General features: G+C 34.7%; 1 protein-coding gene across 3 annotated transcripts in view; it reads right to left on the bottom strand.

Annotated features, from left to right (window-relative positions):
• Nucleotides 1-20,870, bottom strand: part of Usp15 (ubiquitin specific peptidase 15) — a 124,500-nt gene that overhangs the window by 18,921 nt on the left and 84,709 nt on the right. For all 3 annotated transcript variants that reach the window (XM_004641637.3, XM_004641636.3, XM_023701708.1), the window contains 3 exons: nt 11,171-11,344; nt 7,379-7,537; nt 7,074-7,298 (listed from right to left, as the gene is read on the bottom strand). In XM_004641637.3, the coding sequence (XP_004641694.1) occupies nt 7,074-7,298; nt 7,379-7,537; nt 11,171-11,344 (558 nt within the window). The remainder of the gene's footprint in view (nt 1-7,073; nt 7,299-7,378; nt 7,538-11,170; nt 11,345-20,870) is intronic.

The raw sequence follows: 20,870 nt of genomic DNA, 5'->3' as shown, positions 1-20,870 counted from the left end.
GGGTGGGGGGTGCTATAAATCTATAGTGCCCAATCTCAACTGGTCTTTCAACATCACCCCGGAATAATTCGATGTATCACTTATTTGCTTTTATCTTTTTCCTCAATTAATTTAAGTCTTCACTATTCTTTAATTTCATATTCTATTACTTTTCTGGTCACAATTAGAACACCCATATCGCTAAAAAAAGAGGCCACTCAGTTGTAAAACTTTCTCAAATCCTAGTCCTATTAGACTCACTTGAATCAATACAAGTTGTTTTTTTCTGGGGCCGGGGCGATGGCTCAGTGGAATAAGTGCTTCCCTGGCAAGCGCAACAGCCAGAGTTCAATCCCCAGTTCCATAAAAACAACAACAAAAAACCCAACTTGATTTTTCTGTCTCCTAGAAGATTATCTCTCTTCTCATTCCAAGACAACACTACCATCTTTGCTCTGATTTTGATCTGCTTTTTCTGAAACCTAAACTCAACAATTATCCTTTTTTCCGTTTGATCTTAACACTTTTGCATACACACTTGGATATGTATGTCTTTCCAAAAGACAAAAACACAAAGAACAAAAGAGATAAATTGGAAATAGAAGTTCAAATACTTCCCTAAATTACAAATTCCATCGTATTTTAATAGACATGCAACTGCTTTCATTTTTATGACCAGTTTGTCTTAGTTCAATGAAAAGATTTGTTTTGTCTCTTTTTTGTAAGAATCTTTTTGGTTTATGTCTTGTACTGAGTAATTACTTTAAGTGTAACAATACACAATGTAGTAACTATTGTTATTCTGATTATTTGATTTCAAATTTTTTCTGACAAAACAAAGGGAATCCCTTACTGCTTTTCATCTAATGATTCCCTTTAATTATCTTCCTCTCTGCTCATCACTAACTTCGTTAAGACCATCTATTCTGACTGTTATAACTTTCTGATTTCTCATTTAATTCTCAACTCACTTTCTGGGTTGTCTTCAACCCTTTATTTAATCTATTTCCAAGATTATATATGTCAATCTTACTGGCCCCAATTTTATTGATCTTTCTGTATCAGCAAAATGACATTGCTGGCAATGTCTCTTAAAAAATGTTTCTTTATAACACTAATACTTCTTTTCTATTGGTATAATATTTTTGAAGCTGTCCTATATTGCTCTTCACTTTTTGTCTTCCTTTCCTTTTTTGATATAGGACTTTGCTGTGTTGACCCAGCTACTTTAAATTTGTAATCCTGGGCTGTGGAGATAGCTCAGTGGTCTAAGTGCCTGCCTAGGCAAGCGCAAGGACGTGGATTCGATCTCAGGTATTGTATGCTCTGCCAGTCCTGCCTCATGAGCACCAAGACAGCCACCAAGACTGGATATGGTGACGCACACTTGTAATCCCGGCACTGGGGAGGCTGAAACAAGAGGATTACTATGAGTCTGAGCTGTGTAATAAGAACCAGTACCAAATACATTGGAAAAAAAAAAAAAAAATCTTGCAGTCCTCCTGACCCAGCCTATGGAGAAGCCTGTGTTACAGGCACATAGTACCATGTCCAGCTACTAATCCTAGTTTATATTAGCAACTTCCAACATCCATTCAGTCAACATCCCGAAGAAAACAGGTACAGAAGTATCTTATCTCAATCTGATGAAAGTCATTTATGACATATCTACTGCCATCATCATAGTAAGTAGGGAAAAGATGAAAGCCTTCCCTCTAAAATCAGTAACAACACATCATCTCCACTCCTGTTCAATCTAATACACAAATCTGTTAGCCAGAACAATCAGCTGAGAAAGAAATAAAAGATACATATAGAAAAGAAGTCAAACTATCATTTGCAGATGACATGATTCTCTACAAAGATCCAAAGCCTACATATAAGAATCCTAAATTAATAACTAAAATCAGTAGCATGGCAGAATACAAAATCAACACACAAAAATCAAGTGTTTCCACACATCAATAATGAATGCACTGAGAAATTAGGAAATACCATTCCCAACAGAATTGAGAAAAATTAAATATTTAGAAGCTAAACTTAAAACAACAGTGAAAGACATCTATGACATAAAGCTACCATATGGTGAAAAAGGAGATAGAAGAAACATCAGAAAAATGGAAAAATATACTCTGTTCCTGGTTATGTAGAACGAATACTGTCAAAATAGGCACACTTTTTTTTTTAAGGCACACTTCTATAAGTTATACACAGATTCAAAACATTCCCAACCAAAATGCCATTTGTATTTCTCATAAAACTAAAGAAAATCCTAAAATTCATACTGAAACAAAAGAACTACATTAGCACAAGCAATCCTGGGCATCAAGAGCAAAGCAGAGGCATCACAGTCCTAGACAGGTTATATTACAATGTTACAATGGTAAAAACAGCACAGTATTGACACAAAGACATGTGGATCAATGCAACAGGAGAGGAGGCAGAAATGGCCTACACATATTCAGCTGTCTGATCTTAGATAAAGGGGCCAATCACATGGTAATGAGCAACTCAAATGTTACTGGGGAAACTAGCCAGACAAATGTAGAGGACTAAATCTTGACCCATACTTCTCCTCAGATACCAAAATAAAATCAAAATGGATCAAAGATTTAAATATTAAAAAAAGAAACACAAATGACTGAAAGATAAAACTGATAAAACTCCTGATGCAATTTCTAAGTAATAGCCCTGATACACAAGAAATAGCATTAAAAATCAACAATTGGGAATCCTATCAAACTAAAAAGCAGCACAGAAAAGGAAACAACCTACAGAGTGAAGAGACAATCTACATTTTTTTTTTTTTTTTTTGGTGGAACCGGGGATTGAACTCAGGCCCTTGTGTTTGCCAGGGAAGCGCTTATTCCACTGAGCCATCTCCCTGGCCTGAGACAATCTACAGAATTGCAAAACAATCAGCTATTCCTTACACAAAGGACTAATGTCTAGGATATATTAAGAATGGAAAATAATTAAGATAACCCTCCAAAAAGACCTAATCAAAAAATAGACAAATGAAACAAATACACTTCTCAGAAGTACAAATGGCCAACAAAATAATTAAAACAACACTGAGATTCCACCTTACTTCAGAAAGAGAAACTATCATAAGAAACCAAGTAATGACAACTGCTGTCAAAGCTGTGCAAAAAGGAACCTTTCTATATTGTCAGTAGGAATATAAATTACTATAACCATTATGGGAATCAGTATGGAGCTTCCTCAAAAAACTAAAAATATAAATTCTATTAGACTCATCTTTTCTCCTCTTAGGTATCTTCACAAAAGAGTTAAAGATTCTCTTGTTTACAGTAGCACTCATAGCAAAAATCTTGACATAAATTCATCAACTGATGAAGCATAAAGAAAATGTAGTTAGTAGTACTGTTTGTCATAAAGGATTAACTTGAGCCATCTGTAGGAAAAATGAATGTATTTAGAGTCAGTACCGTTAAGTCAAATACAAAACCACAAAAATCTAAATATAGCATGGTTTATAATATAAGGAAAAAAATATATAAACAAAGAGCAAAATGAAAGATACTAGAAAGTAGGGGGATAGAGCTTTTGCAAATGGGAATGGGACCAAGAGATACAGAGGGAGCAAGGAGGGAGTGGGAAGGGATGTAAAAAGCATTAAGATTTGTTGTGTACAACTCCCATGATATATGTAATCACTATATAGTATATGTATCAATAAAAATAAAATCTTGAAAAAGTTTTGGCTAGTTCTAGATTAGAGTACTTGATGTCTTTGTATAATTACTAATTATAGCTTTCATTTTCAAGAGATATCTGGTTCACATGATCAAAATCACTGGGTTACCCCAGGCTTAGGTGATCTTATCATTCTAAACCAGTGACTACCATCTTCACAGAGCTCACGTCTTAACTGTGCTCCTGAGTGCAGTTTCCCCCTCCTCCTGTCTAAATACTTAGCCTGACTGCCTACTGAGTGATCTCAAATGTCCAATCCAAGACCCCATGTCACCAGGTTCCACAGTACACAGTAAGCCCATGTTCAGTCATCATGCTCAACTTTCAGTTTTTTCTTCAACTTGCGCCTCCTGTATGGCCTTTTAAAACATATGGCAATACTGTCCCAAATTTCTACCCAGTAAACTTGGCATCATCACTGAATATATTTACACATTTTCAGTTTTCACATTCAACTAGTGCTATCAAACGATCAACCTTGACACTAATCTTGAGGTTAAGTCCTTCTCATTTGTCAACACTATGGAAACCTCTTAATTGGTCCTTAATTGGTACTTCCATTCTTAGTCTTTCCTACTTTCTCAAATACAAGTCTAGCTATACAACCTCCGAACTTTACAACACTAAATGGCTTCTCTAGTCTAAGTCCAAATTTCCTACAATGACATCAGAGATCTCGGTAACGTAACTCCTGCTTACCCTACATACTTGTTATCATAGATAACCAGCACAAGCCATATCTGCTCTTGCCATCACACCTTTGTACACGTCCTTTTTTGGATCATAAAGGCTTTATTCCCAGTTTTGACCTGTTTATGACAATCACTTTAGGATTCATCACAGGAATTATCACAAATTTGTGTAGGCTACTCTCTGTGAGGTCTTTTAGTATCCTACCCTAGCATTTTTCACACACTACAAAACTTTTTGAGAACAAAGGGACTACACTAGAAACACCCTCATTTTCTAACACTTTGAACAGATCCTTAACCTATAAATATATTCTGTATTGATAACTAATAAGCTTCTATAACTTAAATCAACTTCAATGATGGGATAACTCACCAAGTAGGCTAAGTCAGCTAATTTTATTTATCAGCTGGTTAAACTATAGCATTTCGAGGCTGTCATTTAAAAATTTTTTAAAAAATCATTAATTAATTAATTAGGTACAATTAGCATGGACTTATAGTGATCTTCCTCCCTCTCTTAAGCCTCCTCAGTGCTGGGGTTACAGGTTTGTGCCACCACACCTGGTTTCAGAGGCCAGTTTGACATGGGGCCAGCATGGCATGTGGTGCCTGGGATCAGACCAGGCAGGCGCTTAGACCACTGAACTATCTCCCCAGCCAAGGATATCACTTTGTAGTTAAGTTGCTACTGGTTCCATGTAGGGGGAAAAAATCAGTTTTCCTGTGCTGATCATGGCTCTAACTTCCACACATTTATATCCTTAGTCAATCAAGTGAGAAAATAAATCAATGAAATTTGAATTCTGGAAAAAATATTTGAAGGACAAATTACAGACAAACATTAAGCATATAACTTATGGGTTAATATGTAACTGGAATGCAACCAGTCACTATGTAACACAGACTATATTACTGACATTAGCATGCACTGTCTTTCATAAGTTTGCAGTAGAAAAAGATAGCATCTACAGTTAGTTTTTGTTGCAATACATTTTTATGTATTTTTACTCATTTTTCTATATTCTCTTACTCCACTGGCACTTATCTGGAAAACTACAAATTGGAGTTGTACCAGTACAGTTTAGTACTGATGTAGTTTCTCTCCACTGAAAAGAACATACATGATCCTGCATTAATTAGCAGAGTGAATAAGCAAGTATCAAAGGATGTAACTTTAAAATGTGAACAGATACTCTCTCCCAGTGTGGAGTACAAGTTGTTTTTATACTAGTCATGCTGATAGGTAAGGTGAAGTAATCAGCATTACTAGACACGAAGGCATCAGATTCAATGAGTTAATGAAGGACACATTACAAGAAGCAGGAAACAACAAAAACAATGAACAATCCATGATTTTTTTTCAACTAGGCTTTAATAAAGTGAAAAAACAAGCACACTGCATATGCTCCTGTTAGTAACCCAAATACTTTCTTGTATGAATAAGAAAATTTTGGTCAAAGCATAACCTTCATATAATTTCATGACTGTCATACATAAACAATTAGGCTACGACCCTAAGCTAAGAATTTATAGAAAACAATTTTCTACTGTAGGAATCACATCTTCCTTGTTCAGTAAAAGAAGCGTTCTACTCAGAAAGAAACCAAAACAATGTATGAGTGAACAACATTTTTGATTACTTCTACATTAATATCTATGAGCTGTAAGTAATGGAAATGCAAAGATTTCTAAGTCCTCTATCTTCAAGAGTGTCTATGGTCTATAAAAGACCAAAGTAAGCTGAATGTAAAAATAAAATTTGTCAAGTGCTGTAATAGAATTTAGGAAACAGGAATAGAAAAAGAGGGTACTTTCACTGGGAGAGTTCAAATTTTTGAAAATTTGAGTAATAAAGGGAGAAAATACAGTATTTTGCTCAATGTGAAATAATCTAAAACACTGTCAAAATAAGTAAACAATTGACATTAATGCTTATTATAGTGATTTTTGCATGGAATAAACAATATTTAAAACCTCAAAGTATTAAGTATTAACAAATTAGACCAAGGTTTTTAGTCTAAGTGAATTTTCATTTTTCTAAATTCCTAAAATGTCTAAAAACTATAGATAATAAAATATACTAGAGTACTATCAGCATGGCATAGTGACACATGCTTGTAATCCCCATGGCACTACTGTGGGAGGGCTAAGGTGGAAGTATCCTGAGTCTGAGCCCAGCCTGCGCAATTTAGCGAGACCTCATTGCAAAATAGAACAGGTCTGGGGATGGAGTTCCATGCAAAGGCTCTGGGGACAATCCCTAGAATATATATCTATGTTTAAACTATGTTTTTTAATCACTAAGCTAAACCAAACATCTCAGTTTTTTTCTTTCTTTTAAAGAACTTGGGAATAAGCCCAAGTTTGCTGACCTATACCCCAAACCTCTTTATGAGACTTTTGTTAAAGTGCTCAGGCTGGCCTTGAACTCATAATTCTGTCTCAGTCTCTCAAGTAGTCAGTTATCTTTGATAAAAATTAAGTGTCTGAGAATATTTTTCTACATATCTTTTAGCCCTTCACAATTTTAAAAAGTTGCACTGATTTTCAAAATATGAAAAACATTATGAAATCTCTTATATGATAAAAAATTATTATTGTGTTTGAGAAAACACTAAATTTTTCTGAGTCAATAATAATTTTTTAAATAAAAGTAACAAGTGCAAAGAAAATAATCATTACCTGCATAGGTTTTGTAAGTGGATCCATTCTAACTAAATAAACTTCCAAGGTACGTTCTTTCTTCATGGGCAATGGAAGTGTCAAGTAACAAAAAGGATCAAATGTTACTGAGATCTTAGCACACTCGGGACAAACTAAAGTTGATTTAAAAAGGCCATGAAATATATCTACTATGATAGAATCATTTCTTTTTAGATGGTTTTCCCAGGCTTCTTCAGCAACCACCTACAAAGAAAATAGATACAGATTATAAAGAAGTATACAGAAATATAATAGAGATACTGTAATAATCTCATGCAGTTTACCTTATCTGGTCTTCCATCAGCATCTTTTAATTGTATATATGGTTTTTTCCTAATTCTATTTAAATCCTCATGCAGCCCATCTAATAGGAAAGCTAGTAGTTCTTGACAATCTTGTTGTTGGTAGCCAGAGAATTGAGGTGCAAAACGTCCTACCTGTGTCTGTTAAAAAAGCAAAGTATATTATATGCAAACGAAATATATTCTATTTTGAAATACTCTATTTTGTATGTATACAGTAAGTTTCCCTAATTCACAATAGTTATTCTCCATGAAATCACCACAGACACTAAAATAACAAATACCAAGCTGTTTTTCCTAGGGGAAACACAAGGTTTGATTCTACCAACCATCTGATCACCAGCACTTTCACCAGTCAATACATAACGCATTTTATGGATTCATTATTTATGATTCTGCATTTGTGAACTTGCTTGTAACTACAAAATCAAGTAGTAACCCTTCTGCAGTCATTTGTGGGTATTTACACTCACAGTGGAAAAATTTAAGCCATCTGAAATATATATGTCCACTGGGGGAACAAGGTCTGCCTTTTGTTTTAGATTTCATACTCTATAAATAAATATTCTTTTGTGGTTAAATCAGTGCTACCCTCCCCCCATGTTTTGTGTTACTGCTGTTACTTTTGTGTTCAAAAAGACCCTAAAAGGGCTGGTGAGATAGCTCAGCTGATTAAGTGCCTGCTTTGGCAAGTGTAGGGACGGGGGTTTATTTCCCGGTCTCACATGCTACCCTGGCCCTGCCCCCGGGGCATGCTGAGGGATTGAGTCCATGTGTGGTGGCGCATGCCTGTAATCCTGGCACTGGGGAGGCTGAAAACATGAGGATCACTAGGAGTCTGAGCTGCCTAGTGAGACCCTGTACCAAACACATATATACAATGAAAAAAAAAGGTCCTGAAGATCCCAGGCATGGTGGCACATGCCTATAATCCAACTACTTGGGAGATTGAGGCAGGAGGACTGCTGCAAGTTTGAGGGCAGCTTGGACTAGTGAGTTCAAGGCACTTTAAACCATATAGTGAGACACTGTTTCAAAAAACCAAAACAAAGACAAAAGCAAAATAAAATGGCCTAATGGGTAGTGTTAAAGTGTTAGGTAGAGATCTTTTGTTTTGGTACCAGGAATTGAACTCAGAACTTTGTGCTTGCCAGGCAGGCAATGTACCACTGAGCTACATCCCCAGCTCTTGGCTAGAGATCTTAATGTAAGCGTAAGTTACAAGCTTGTGGCTGTGATTTCAATGTTAATGAATCAACAACATATTGAATAAGGTGTTTCTAAACAGAAACACATAAAATGAAGTTATCCACTGACTGATGAAAATGCTGTGATCAGATGTTGGTAGAATCAAACCTTATGTTTCACCTAGGAAAAACAGCTTGGTATTTGCTATTTTAGTGTCTGTGGTGATTTCATGGAAAATAACTATTGTGAATTAGGAAAACTTACTGTACACATACAAAATAAAATAAATTATATTCTGTTTGCATTCTCAGTAAGCATTCAGTGAAGTTTACATAGGATAAAATAGAGCAACACACAGAAGCCTTTAAAAATACATAAATATCTTCACTGCTACTGGGTCTTCAATTTCTTTGGTAGGGCATTGTTTTTCACTATTTGCCAAAGGAATTTCCAAAGTTGTTAATCCTTAGGCTCAGGTCTTCCTATTTCCTCCTGTAATATCTAGCAAGCATGCAATATGACACAAGTTATTATCCTTGCTCCTTCATTACATATAATTAACTTCGAGAGTAACTATTACATAGAAAAAATTACTGAGACAAGAACAAGGAAAAAATATGGTAAAATTTTATACAAGGGATTGAGAAATACTGAAGACTCAGGGTTTTGTAAAATTTGTTTTAGGGTACTAGATAAAATATACAAACTTCTCCTTTGGGTTCAGTGTGTAAAAAGAGGAAGAGCTCAGCCTAGGCAATTTACTGAGACTGCACAGATAAAAATATAAAAATATAAAATGTGTTGGGGGTGTATTTGATTACAAATGGCTTGGGTTTGATCCTCAGTACCACAAAGGAAAGAGCCAATATATTTACACAAAATTAACAAAGAAAATCTAGCAAAATGCAACTAATTGGAATGAGGGTGGGATGGAGAAATGGGTTTGTCTAGACTAGTTTGTTTAAAGTTTATACAGGTTAACTACTACACAGTTTCTCCTATACGATAAAATAAATTTTAAAAAGTGTAGAATGCTAATGAAGATAAATACAAGGGTATCTTGATTTGTTGATTCTTTCTTTTTTAAATTTTATTTATTTATTTGTGTGTGTGTGTGTGTGTGTGTGTGTGTGTGGCCAGCTCAGCCCACCAGGGGGCGGGGCTGGCTGGCATGTGGCACTGGGGGATTGAACCGCGGTCCTTGTGATTTGCTAAGCTTGTTCTAAGTAGGTGCTTTTAGACCACTGAGTCATCTCACCAGCCCCCCCCCCTTTTTTTTTTGCTACTCTTCAATGTACAAGGGATTGAACCCAGGGATTAATAGATGCTAACTGGTTACTTTATATTTTTTGAAAAGCAGTACTATATAGCTAACAGATTGTTGCCTAGTAAGTGTCCTATATGAATGTCATTTAAGTTAGTTGTATATATAATGGCTTAATAGTGCTTATTCTCTCTGGGTTTATGATGTCACCTAAATCTTACCCTTATAACTAATTATGAAAACTTTAACATCATAAAGCCAAATTTCAGTTTGATTCTTTGAAAGATAAACTACTTCTGAGTTTATTAATAGCCAATTCACAAATATGAACAAAATTTTAAGTTTTAAGAACTATATTGAAATTTCTGACATTGCCAGTTAAACAGAAGACCCAATGCTATTATGGGCTACTGGATTCTTTTAGAATATTTTGCTGAGTTTACACACCTATAATATTCAATAGCGGAACTTAGAAAAAATGGGGTATACCGATGAATGTCCATTTTGTATCTGTGTATTCAAAGTGGTTTGGATAGATATATAGTTGCATTCTCTTACTGAATAGAATGATTTGTTCTAATGGTGTCTGTAAATAGGATCACAAGTCTGCATCTTGTATAGCAATTAACCACTAAGAAGAATATATGCAGTGTACTGTTTGTTGAAACTGTACTTCCGATTTGATTTGAAACTGTCTCATTGCTGTTTATCAATAAAACTTTGGAAAAAAAAAAGAATTATACTGACAACACATTTAATTAATATTTAGTGGTTACACTGCAGACTAATTTTAATGTTTTCAAACTTACAATGATAACAAAAATAAAGTCCACAGACCTCAATGACATGCCTAAATTTAGTTAAGTCAATGTAAAATGTTTTAAGTCAGTTTTCCAGATTTAACAGTATTCTAGCTTTCCTATTCTTGGCAGAACCGGGGACTGAACTCAGGCTCTCCTGCTTGCAAGGCAAGCACTTATTCTACTGAGCTATCTCTGTCGTATTCTAATGCAGCTATGTAGGTGGCTGTTTCCTTCTCTCTGTAGTCACTCTTGTATCACACTAGTATTTCTCACTTTTTAAAAAATTTTCCCTTTTCTCTTACTCTCAGGTAATTCTAGCCATTTTTAAACTAATCAAATATCCTGCTCCTGTTCTCACATTTTTCATCGCAGATACACTCATTTATATACTTACCATGTTCTTTTAAAGAGCCACAAACCATTGTCATAGCTAGTGTTTTTCATCTCTCTCCCCCTCAAAACTAATTTGTTCTCTTTGGGATGATACTTGCCTCACAGAGAATGGATTTACACACTAACCTTAAATGCTCTTGGGGTGACGTAGCTGAACTTCCCAGACCACATTTGCTTGATTAATTCAGCATATGATTTGGCTATTTCACCTCGCATTCCTAAGGGATTGTCAAAATTCAGTTCTTCTTGATATTTATCATTGAGAAAATACTCAGTAAGTGGTGGTGTATTGCTCAAACACTGCAAAGAATAAAATATATTTTCAAGTAGTAGAAACAATATACATGTTTTCCTTAAAATATGTCAAAAGAGGTACAAACTGATTGCCATAACATACAGAGAAACATTTAAGTATTGGTCTCTTGCACTGAGTAACTGGTCAAACAAATGCTCAAATGATGTATTCAACTATTTTCCAAATTTCAAATCATGTATAATAAATAAAAATGCTAATATCTGTTGCTGTAAAATCTGCATTAATTTTAACCACAGCAAACTACCTGTTAATTGGGAGAGAAGCTCAGAGTTTTCTTTCCTTCTTTTACTTGATTGATAGAAATTATGGACTGTCTACTCATCCCAGGCACCTGCAAATTAGCCTGAGTAGGTAAATACTGAGATGGAGTGCAAGCAAGACATCAACCTAAAGAGCTACAGTTGGCTCTTGTATCCATGGACTCAACCAACTGCAGATAGGGCATCTGGGAAAAAAATGTATCTGTACTGAATACACTTTTTTCCTTGACATTATTTCGTAAGTGATGCACAACAGTTATTTACACAGAATTTACATTAGATATTATATATTAGAGATCATTTCAAGGATTTGAGAAGAATTACAAAGGCTACATAGAAATACACTATTTCCTATAAAGAACTTGTGTATATATGGGTTATGGTAAAAATTCCTCATGGATACCGAAGAGATGGCTATATTTACTGCTTTCACTGCCAGTTCTTAATGAAGGAAGAGCAGTTTTTAAGGCTTTCATTTGGTTAACTGTAAAGGGACAGACCAACTAGCTGAGTCTGAGAAACCAAGTTTAGTTATGTGTACTTGAGGTATATTTCCATTTTTCCCAGTTCTTTAATATATCAACAATAAAAACCATGAATGAATTCTTTTCCATTATGGACTTAATATTTAAAGCAGAAACAGGTTCCATAATATTGAATTTCAAGATGCAATAATTTTTAACTGATACCTATAATTTGATTTTTTAATATATATTCAATATTATTCTATTAATATATAGAATATGAAAAGTCTGAGATATACAGTTACACAGGTAACCTTTTTTTCCCCTGAAGATAGCTGTCTTGGAATGCACACCACAGCACCATATCAGAAACTAGTTGCTTGCAATATAAAACAGTAAAAATTTACTTTGATGACAGCCTAGATTTATGTTACTAGAAATCAAAATGTTTCAAATCTTGCTTACCATTGTATTTAAATAGATCTGGTAGCTATGAAATGTTCAGCCTGCTGGATTCATACAGATAGTCTAGATGTAAATTACGACTATCCAGTGTATCACGCATCACTGAGCTAAAACTAAACTAATAAGGACTTTTAACTTAGCACCCCCACAACGCGTATCAGTTGTGTAGAATAATCTTGAACTCTCAATCTTCATACTTCAAACTCTCGAGCAACTAGTATTTTAGTGTTGCGCAAAGGAGTAAATTATAGTGCTCCATGTTGTGGGTTCAATCATAAATCAATTTGTGTTTACTCACATAATCAAAATATCTATTTAAGAGTTTTCTGTATAATGAAAATAATATTGCCCTCAAGACAAAAGGGAGAACTATGTATGATATCAATTTGGGGTTATGCTAAGATTGTAACATTCCTTTATTGTCTACAAATGCAAATAACCTAATCTATGGCTTGACAAATAGATGAAAAAAATCATGCAAACAAATGTAATTCTTGAACTTTGTTCTTACTTAATTATTCATATATATCCTTATCTTGTAAAAAGCTTCCAAATACAGATGAAAAAACTTAGCTTTCCAACAGCATCTGGAGATGTCTTAACCATGTCATTTCCTTGCCATCAGTCCTTGTTTTCAGATTAGAATCTCAATTCTTTAGATGGGTCTGTATTTTGCCTACCTATGTAACCTCATCCTCTGTCAATATTTTTTCTACTTTACTCAGCCTTATTTGTGGTTCAATGATCGCTATACAACCTTTCATGCTAAGTCTGCAACTATCTCCTGGAAAATATACATTCTAACTTACTGCTATCAAATTCATCAAGACTCAAGTATCTTGTCTAGGAAGCCTTCATACTAATTCCTCTTTTTTGTTTACATACTGCTTAGTGCTCATTTTTATTATAGCACTGATTTCATAATGTACTATAAGTTGAGTTTTTAGCTTGTCTGTCTTGTGAAACAGACTGAGACTTCTGTGTGAGCAGGTATCTTATCTTTTATAATTCTATCTCAAGCTCTGAACATCATTTTGACACTCGGAATGTATACAATAATACATGCTTAATGAAAAGGTACATTTGCCTATAAATAAATAAATAAATAAATAAATAGGTATTTTAGGGACGGGTATACAGGGTGTTCAGGTTCTCGCTACTAGATCGGACTAGTAGTGCTCTGCTTGTTTACAGCCTCTCAAGAGCTGGGATTACAGGTGGGTGACACCACACCCAGTCAAAATTGCCTACTCAGCGCACCCTCGGGGGTGGAGCCGGCGTGGTTGGTCCAGGGATCAAAACCCTGGCCTCTATGCCTGCTTGCAGGTGCCTTAATTCACTGAGCTATTTGGCAGGCCTTAATATTCATATATTTATTGCTTCAGTTTTAAATATTTTCCTTCAACATTTGAGAGTGTCCAATACATTTTTGCCAAATATTACTAAATTTGCTTGTAATGAATACTCTCAAAAGTCCTGGGTACTGAACTATAAATATAAATTACATAATAAAACCTGTTCCATCTTTTTTTTTTGAACTTTATTCAACCCATCATCTACTTTGCAATGAGCATCTGTTTTGACTTTTTGAGACCAGCAATGTAATTTTTACAGTGACACATGTTGGTTTGAAACTGATTATAATTTTATCACAAAACAAGTATTTTAATGATAAATAACTGCCAGTATTACCTGTAAGGATACTGTAACCAGTATTTAAATTTATGCTATTTAGTTCTATATGGGCCTAAAAAAATATTGTTTAATATAATGTTTGAAAAGAATCTCAAGCTATACTTCTCTAGCAATTTGTAGAAACATGTATAAATATGAAAATTCAATAGTCAGTATAATTGATTGACTATAAAGAAAGCATGATAGTATAAAAAATAAGGTGATAATACTTTTCTCCCTTACTTGAAAATACCATTGTAATAATAAGTTCTTCAAATGATAGAAGGATCAGTTAAACTATTAAGTTTTATTGTAATTTTTGCTATGAATTTCAAGATATAATTGGAATAAAGATAAAAAAACTAAGATATTTCTATAGCCCAAATGGTATTAGATTCAGTTCCATCATTTTGGAAGGGAGAAAGAAAAAGCAGTTTCTTAGATTTAGTTCTAATACAGTCTGATTTGTAATCACTTTATGCAACTATCTACTGAACCATTGCACATGGAGCTATCTTAGAAACAGGAAAATTTTTTTGATTTTCTATTCTATGTCAGGAAAATTAGATATGTGGATTGGGTGTTATTTTAAAGCATAATAATTTTAATTAAATAATAAAAATCATAATTAGACTTAAGTATTGATCCTTAAAGATTCTTCTATTTTAAAAATATCATTTGCCTATCAGATGAGACTGTTCAAAAGCAATTCTTTTTTTTTTTAATTTTATGTACTTGGTACAGGGTCTTCTAAGCAGTGTGGACCTGTAGTGATCCTCCTGTTTTCAGACTCCCTAGGTCACAGGCTTTTGCCACTGCACCCAGACTGGGTGGTCTGCTCAGCCAGCCCGGGGGTGGGGCCGGTGCAAACCCTTTTCTTAAAGACAGACAGACAGACAGACAGACACACACACACACACACACACACACAGGTTTTAACGCCTTCATAGATTTAAGTGAAAATTTCCTTTTTAACCTGCAACATGCTTTGAAAGATATGACATAGACTGAAAGGCATCCAACACATGTCACGACTATCTGGATACATCTTTTACTTTCACAGTGTGTCCTGGACTGTAAAGCAAAACACCCTTTCTTAGCACACGTGGCCATTCTTAATGAAGACTGAGAAAACACATGAAAACATCATAAAAATAAAAGAATCCATGAACAGTAAAAGTATGTTATTTTTGTGGCTGCATCAACCAGTTAATTGGAATTATGTTTGTATTCATTTACTGAAGTTCAAATGCTTGACACTGGCAAACATCAAAACCTTAGCTCTCAGAACTAGATCTTATTTTTTTTTTTTAAATTTTTATTTATTTGTGTGTGTGTGTGTGGGGGGGCAGCTCAGCCCACCAGGGGCTGGCTGGCATGTGGCACTGGGGGATTGAACCGTGGTCCCTGTGCTTTTTTGCTAAGCTTGTTCTAAGTAGGTGCTTTAGACCACTGAGCCATCTCACCAGCCCCCTAGATCTTATAATTCTCCAAAAAAAAAAAGAGGTTCAAGCATAAAGTAATGGTACCAATCACAAAATACATATATTTTATGTATAATTTTGCTTTCATTACTATGCTTAATCCCTAAAACTGACTAGCATGTCAATATCATGTTAAAAATAAAATAATCAGAACAAGACTCTACAATAATACCTCCAACTTAACACAAAAAGAAAAAACCTTGCATTAGAAGAATGGCCATGTGTGCTAAGTACATTAGGTAGATGTACTTGTTAACTAGGTTTAATTTTTTTTTTTTTTTTTGGTAGGGGGGTCCTTTTGAGACAGGATCTCACCATGCAGTTCAGGTAGCCCTTGAGCTCACTTCATAGCCCAGGCTGGTCTCAAACTCGCAACAATCCTCCTGCCTCAGCCTCTCAAATGCTGGGATTATAGGCATGAGCAACTACAGCTGGCAAAATATTTTTAATGACCTCTGTGCCAAATTAATAATATATTTATATGGCAAGATCACTTTAATACTGAAGAATTTAAAAATGAAATTTCACATTTAATATATAGTACACTTTGGAATTCACTAATTTAGACTTTAAGATAAAGTGACTGGAAGGTAGGGGTAGGAAATAAGCTACTATGAAAAGCTGTCTATAAAGATGGTGAGATCAGTTGGCATATACACAAGCCAATCTGCGAAGTGAGTGCTAACTATCTGTTCTTTAAAGTGGCTGCAGTTTTCTGTATGTTCTTGTAATCTGCATCACATATTGTGAACAACAATAAGATTATTGGTGAAACTGAATAACCTGTCTTAAATCCTTAGTTTAGCGTATCACAATTAAGCCTTCACATGCATACTTCTTTTCCTTATATTAGTTTATAAAATTCCTATTCTTTAACAACCGCTGCAGTACCTACTTAATCTTATGCCTCCCTAGCACTTCAAAAGAGCTAATACTTTTTTTCCTTTGGTCTAACACTATCCTTCAACTCACACTAGAGAGTTCATGTTGTACTCTAGAAAAATTCCTGCCACAAAGCTTAATGAAAGTATGCTCAGTGAGTGAAAATTTATACAGTAGGAGTAATAGAGGCAGCCCATAGAGAAGCGGAAAAGTAGTGGAATAAAAAAGGTATTTGTCCCTGTTATAACTCTAACCTATCCAAAATTTCTAAAAGCTAAAAAATAGAAATGTAAATAATGCCTGGAGTTTTCCTAACAAAGTTACTGTGAATGTTTCAACAACTTTCAAGACAGATTTATATAAATAAAAGATGCGAAGGAAATACATTTAGAAACTCTTTATGAAGATGGTATTCCCTAAATCTTTATTTTGAAACTAAATATAAAAATTCTAAAGAGCATTATTACAAACAGATGTCTTGCCCAAGAGACACTCGGCAAATAAATAGTCTAATATACAGAATTTTATTCACTACAAGCCTGAAGAACTATATTGAAAACAATAACCGGGGTCAGGGATATAGCTCAGTGGCATAAACGCCTACCTGGCAAGAACAAGGTTCACAGTTTGATCCCCGGTACCACAGGAAAAAAAAAGAAAAAGAAAAAGAAAAAGGCATTTGGATTTTTTTTTTTTTTTGCGGAACTGGGGATTGAACTCAGGCCCTTGCGCTTGCCAGGGAAGCACTTATTCCACTGAGTCATCTCCCCAGCCCCTGATATTTTTACAAAGTGTTAATTCTGTATGAAAAACTATCTACTTATGTCTTGCTTAATCCATTCTCAAAAGGGGTATTATATGCAATCTTATTTTTTTCTATATTTAATTACTTGGAAAGATGCAATGTACTGCATATAACCTTTATATACACACACAAATTCTATTGCTCTCATATTACTTTATAAAATAATTAGCTCTGACCAATAAAATTGATGTTTCTAGAGTTCTCTGAAAAAATATGTGACATAAGAAGTTTCTATTTTGTATTTCACTAAAAAGTTCTCAACAGATTTTCTTTTTAAAACTGGAGTCAAATAAAGTCCTACTATACAACCAAATCTAAAGTCTGTAATCAACATATCTTAGGAAATGAGTAATTCGTAGTCATCCCATAACTTGTAATGAATCTGGAATTTCCCCAGTACCTGGAAAATAGCCAAAGTAATCCCCTTCAAAAAGAGAAAGTTGTCTTTTGTAATGCTGAATATGAACCACTCCCTTTCTGCTCAGGTGCTCCAGAAGCCCAATCTCAAGTGATCATGTATGCTCACTATTTAGTAAACCGGTAACTAGAACAGGAAAGAAAACAAACTTAATTTTTGATTACCTAAAGCTTTTGAGTTGTGTAACTCATTTTGTAACTGATCAAAAGGCAACACCACTCATAACCTTTTTAAAAACAGCTGTATCTTCAAACTGACCAATACTTAAAGGCCCAATTGAAAATAAGACTTGAAAATTCATGGATAAAGTAATTTAGCATACCCTCAAATACATGTTTTTCTAGATTTTAAAGTCAGATAAAGAATTTTTGGGTTTGTATATCAACTATATTCTGATATATGGCAACTTTCCTCAATATTCTAAAAAGGTATTGTGTAATTCCAGAGCATTCTACTAAAACTGCAATATCGACTTTAGCTCTGTAACAAAACAGGATATTGCAAAGTCTGATATAAATTTTTACAAGAATTACAAACTCAGGCCTATCAGATTTTAAAAATGAGTCTACCTACTCAGTGCTCTCATTTTCTGAAAAATTTCCTAGAAAAATTCCAAGGTCACTAGACTTGAGATTAGTTTTAAAGATCTCCACATATCTTGTGAGCAAGTATAACTGCGGCTTTGTTTTGCTTTACATTTCCATTCTTCAAGTTTAAAAATATTAAGGTTAATTGTAGATGGATAAAAGGAGGGCTGCAAGAAAAGCCAACACTTTGGCCCTAGCCTTCCAAGGTCACTTAAGACTCAGGACATATGAGAACTTGTACTGTAACGTCATGTAACTCAGTAGTGTCCCAAATTTTCTGATCAAGGAGATTATGGGGCCAAAGAGGAAAGTGAACGATGATGTACAGTGTGCCTAAGGAGAGTCACATGGAGAGAAAACATTCTCTCAGGCTTTCACAGAGAGCACATTGGCCAAGCAATGGCCGTGACTCATCCACATGGCTGACACTGACAAAGGTTCTACAATCTGAGGTACAGGGTCTTAGGATAAATCCTGAGGGGATTTCACTGACCTTATCAGACCCAAAAGCTACAACTCTTGTTGCATAGGTCCTGCTTTACCTTGGTCTTAACCATCCAGCAGAAAAGTATAAAAATGAAATATAAGAAGTAAAGCCATGCTGTTATGTTGAGCTACAGGGGACTCAGGTCACTAATTTCTGACATTGCCAGTCAAGCGGAAGACCCAATACTATTATGGGCTACTGGACTCTTTTAGAATATTTTGCTGTTTACACATATATAATATTCAAATAACGGAACTAAACAAAAAAAGGGTATACAGATGAATGTCCATTTTGTATCTGTGTATTCAAAGTGGTTAGGATAGATATATAGTTACATTCTCCTAATGAACAGAATGATGTGTTCTGATGGTGTTTGTAGATAGGATATCATGTCCACATCTTGAACAGCAATTAACCACTGGGAAGAATGTATGCAATGTGTTGATTATTGAAACTGTCCTACCAATTTGATTTGAAACTGTCTCACTGCTATTTGTTTGCCAATAAAATTATGGAAAAAAAAAGAATCCAGCTGAGGAAAAAAAAATGTAAATGGATAAAATTTTCCTTTTAATTTGTATACTACTGGAAATTAAACCCAAGGCTTTCACACTGAGCTATGTATCCAGGCCATTTCTTTTCTTTTCTTTTTTTTTTTTTTAATTTAAGACAGGGCCTTACTAAATTCTCCAAGTTGGGCTTAAAGTTGTGATACACCTGCCTTGGCCTCCCAGAGTGCTGGGATTACAAGTGTGAGCCAACAAACCACACTGTCTCTCTCTCTTTTTAAACTTCTATTTTTACCATTTTCCCACATTTCAACTAGTTAGTAAAGTGAGTAACTGGCGTACTCCACCTAAAATACTGAATTAGCCAGATGTGGTGGCACATGCTTGTAATTCTAGTACTCAGGAGGCTGAGGCAGAAGAATGGCAGTGAGACTGAGGCCAACCGGGGCTATGAGTTGAACGCAAGCTTAAACTGCATAGCAAGACCCTGACTCTTTAAAACAAAAAAAGGAATTGTAAATAAAGCACATTTATTTATTTATCTTTAAAAAAATTTTTTTGTGGTATTGGGGATCTAACAACAGACCCCGCCTATTTTTAAAGGCAAAATTTTTGGGTTGAGCTGGGCAAATATGTGGGTCCTAACACTTTTATATTATTGATCTGGTTATCACATGACTAGGCTCTAGGATGAAATTAAAGTCCCACTGTTGCTCCTTCCTACAAATTCTATTTAGGAATATTTTCTTTATACATTTCTGGAATTCAGTGAAATACTATCATCAAAGTTCTCGGCAGTATGAGAACTGATTATAGATACTTCGCTGACTAGGAAAGAAATGTCAATAACCCCTCCTAGGATTGAGGAAGGATAATTTTAAAGATATGTTCATTGTATGTATGCATGCAAGATGGCTTGGATAACTGTATTGTTGATTTCTGCTTGTCTACACAGGGGAACATTTGATACTTAAAATTGTCCTTTTTAATCCCTTATAACTTTTTCTTGTTTTTACCAATTTTGCATGCTTACATCTAGTAGTCTGAACAACGAATTTGAAGACAATATTATACAGTACAGCAACCATTGTCAAATACTGTATTGTTTGGTGAAGCTCTGTATCATTTCTAACCTTTCTTTTTGTTTTGTACTCTCTTTAGAGTAAAAAAAAAAAAACACCCCAAAACTTCAGCCTGTTACTTAAATCCTTTAACTACAGATATCAATGTTAAAAATACCAAGATTATGTAATAACCATTATTGAAAGCTAAAATGAAATGGACATAATGGCTCTGAGATACAGATAAACTTGAAAGTCGTTGTGATCATGGCTCTGCATCACCATAACGCTGTAAGATTTAAGTAAGTTGTATTTTAAAAAAAATTTAAAATTATTAGACTGCAATAAATTGTCTGGGCCAGCCAGACAGTTCAGTGGACTAAAGTGCTTGCTTAGGCAGAGTGTAGTGTCCAG

This window comes from Octodon degus, unplaced genomic scaffold (assembly GCF_000260255.1).
Source record: "Octodon degus isolate 3935 unplaced genomic scaffold, OctDeg1.0 scaffold00139, whole genome shotgun sequence".
Lineage (NCBI taxonomy): Eukaryota > Metazoa > Chordata > Mammalia > Rodentia > Octodontidae > Octodon > Octodon degus.
Note: the sequence above shows the minus strand (reverse complement) of the source record. Positions and strands in the feature narration are given on the sequence as shown.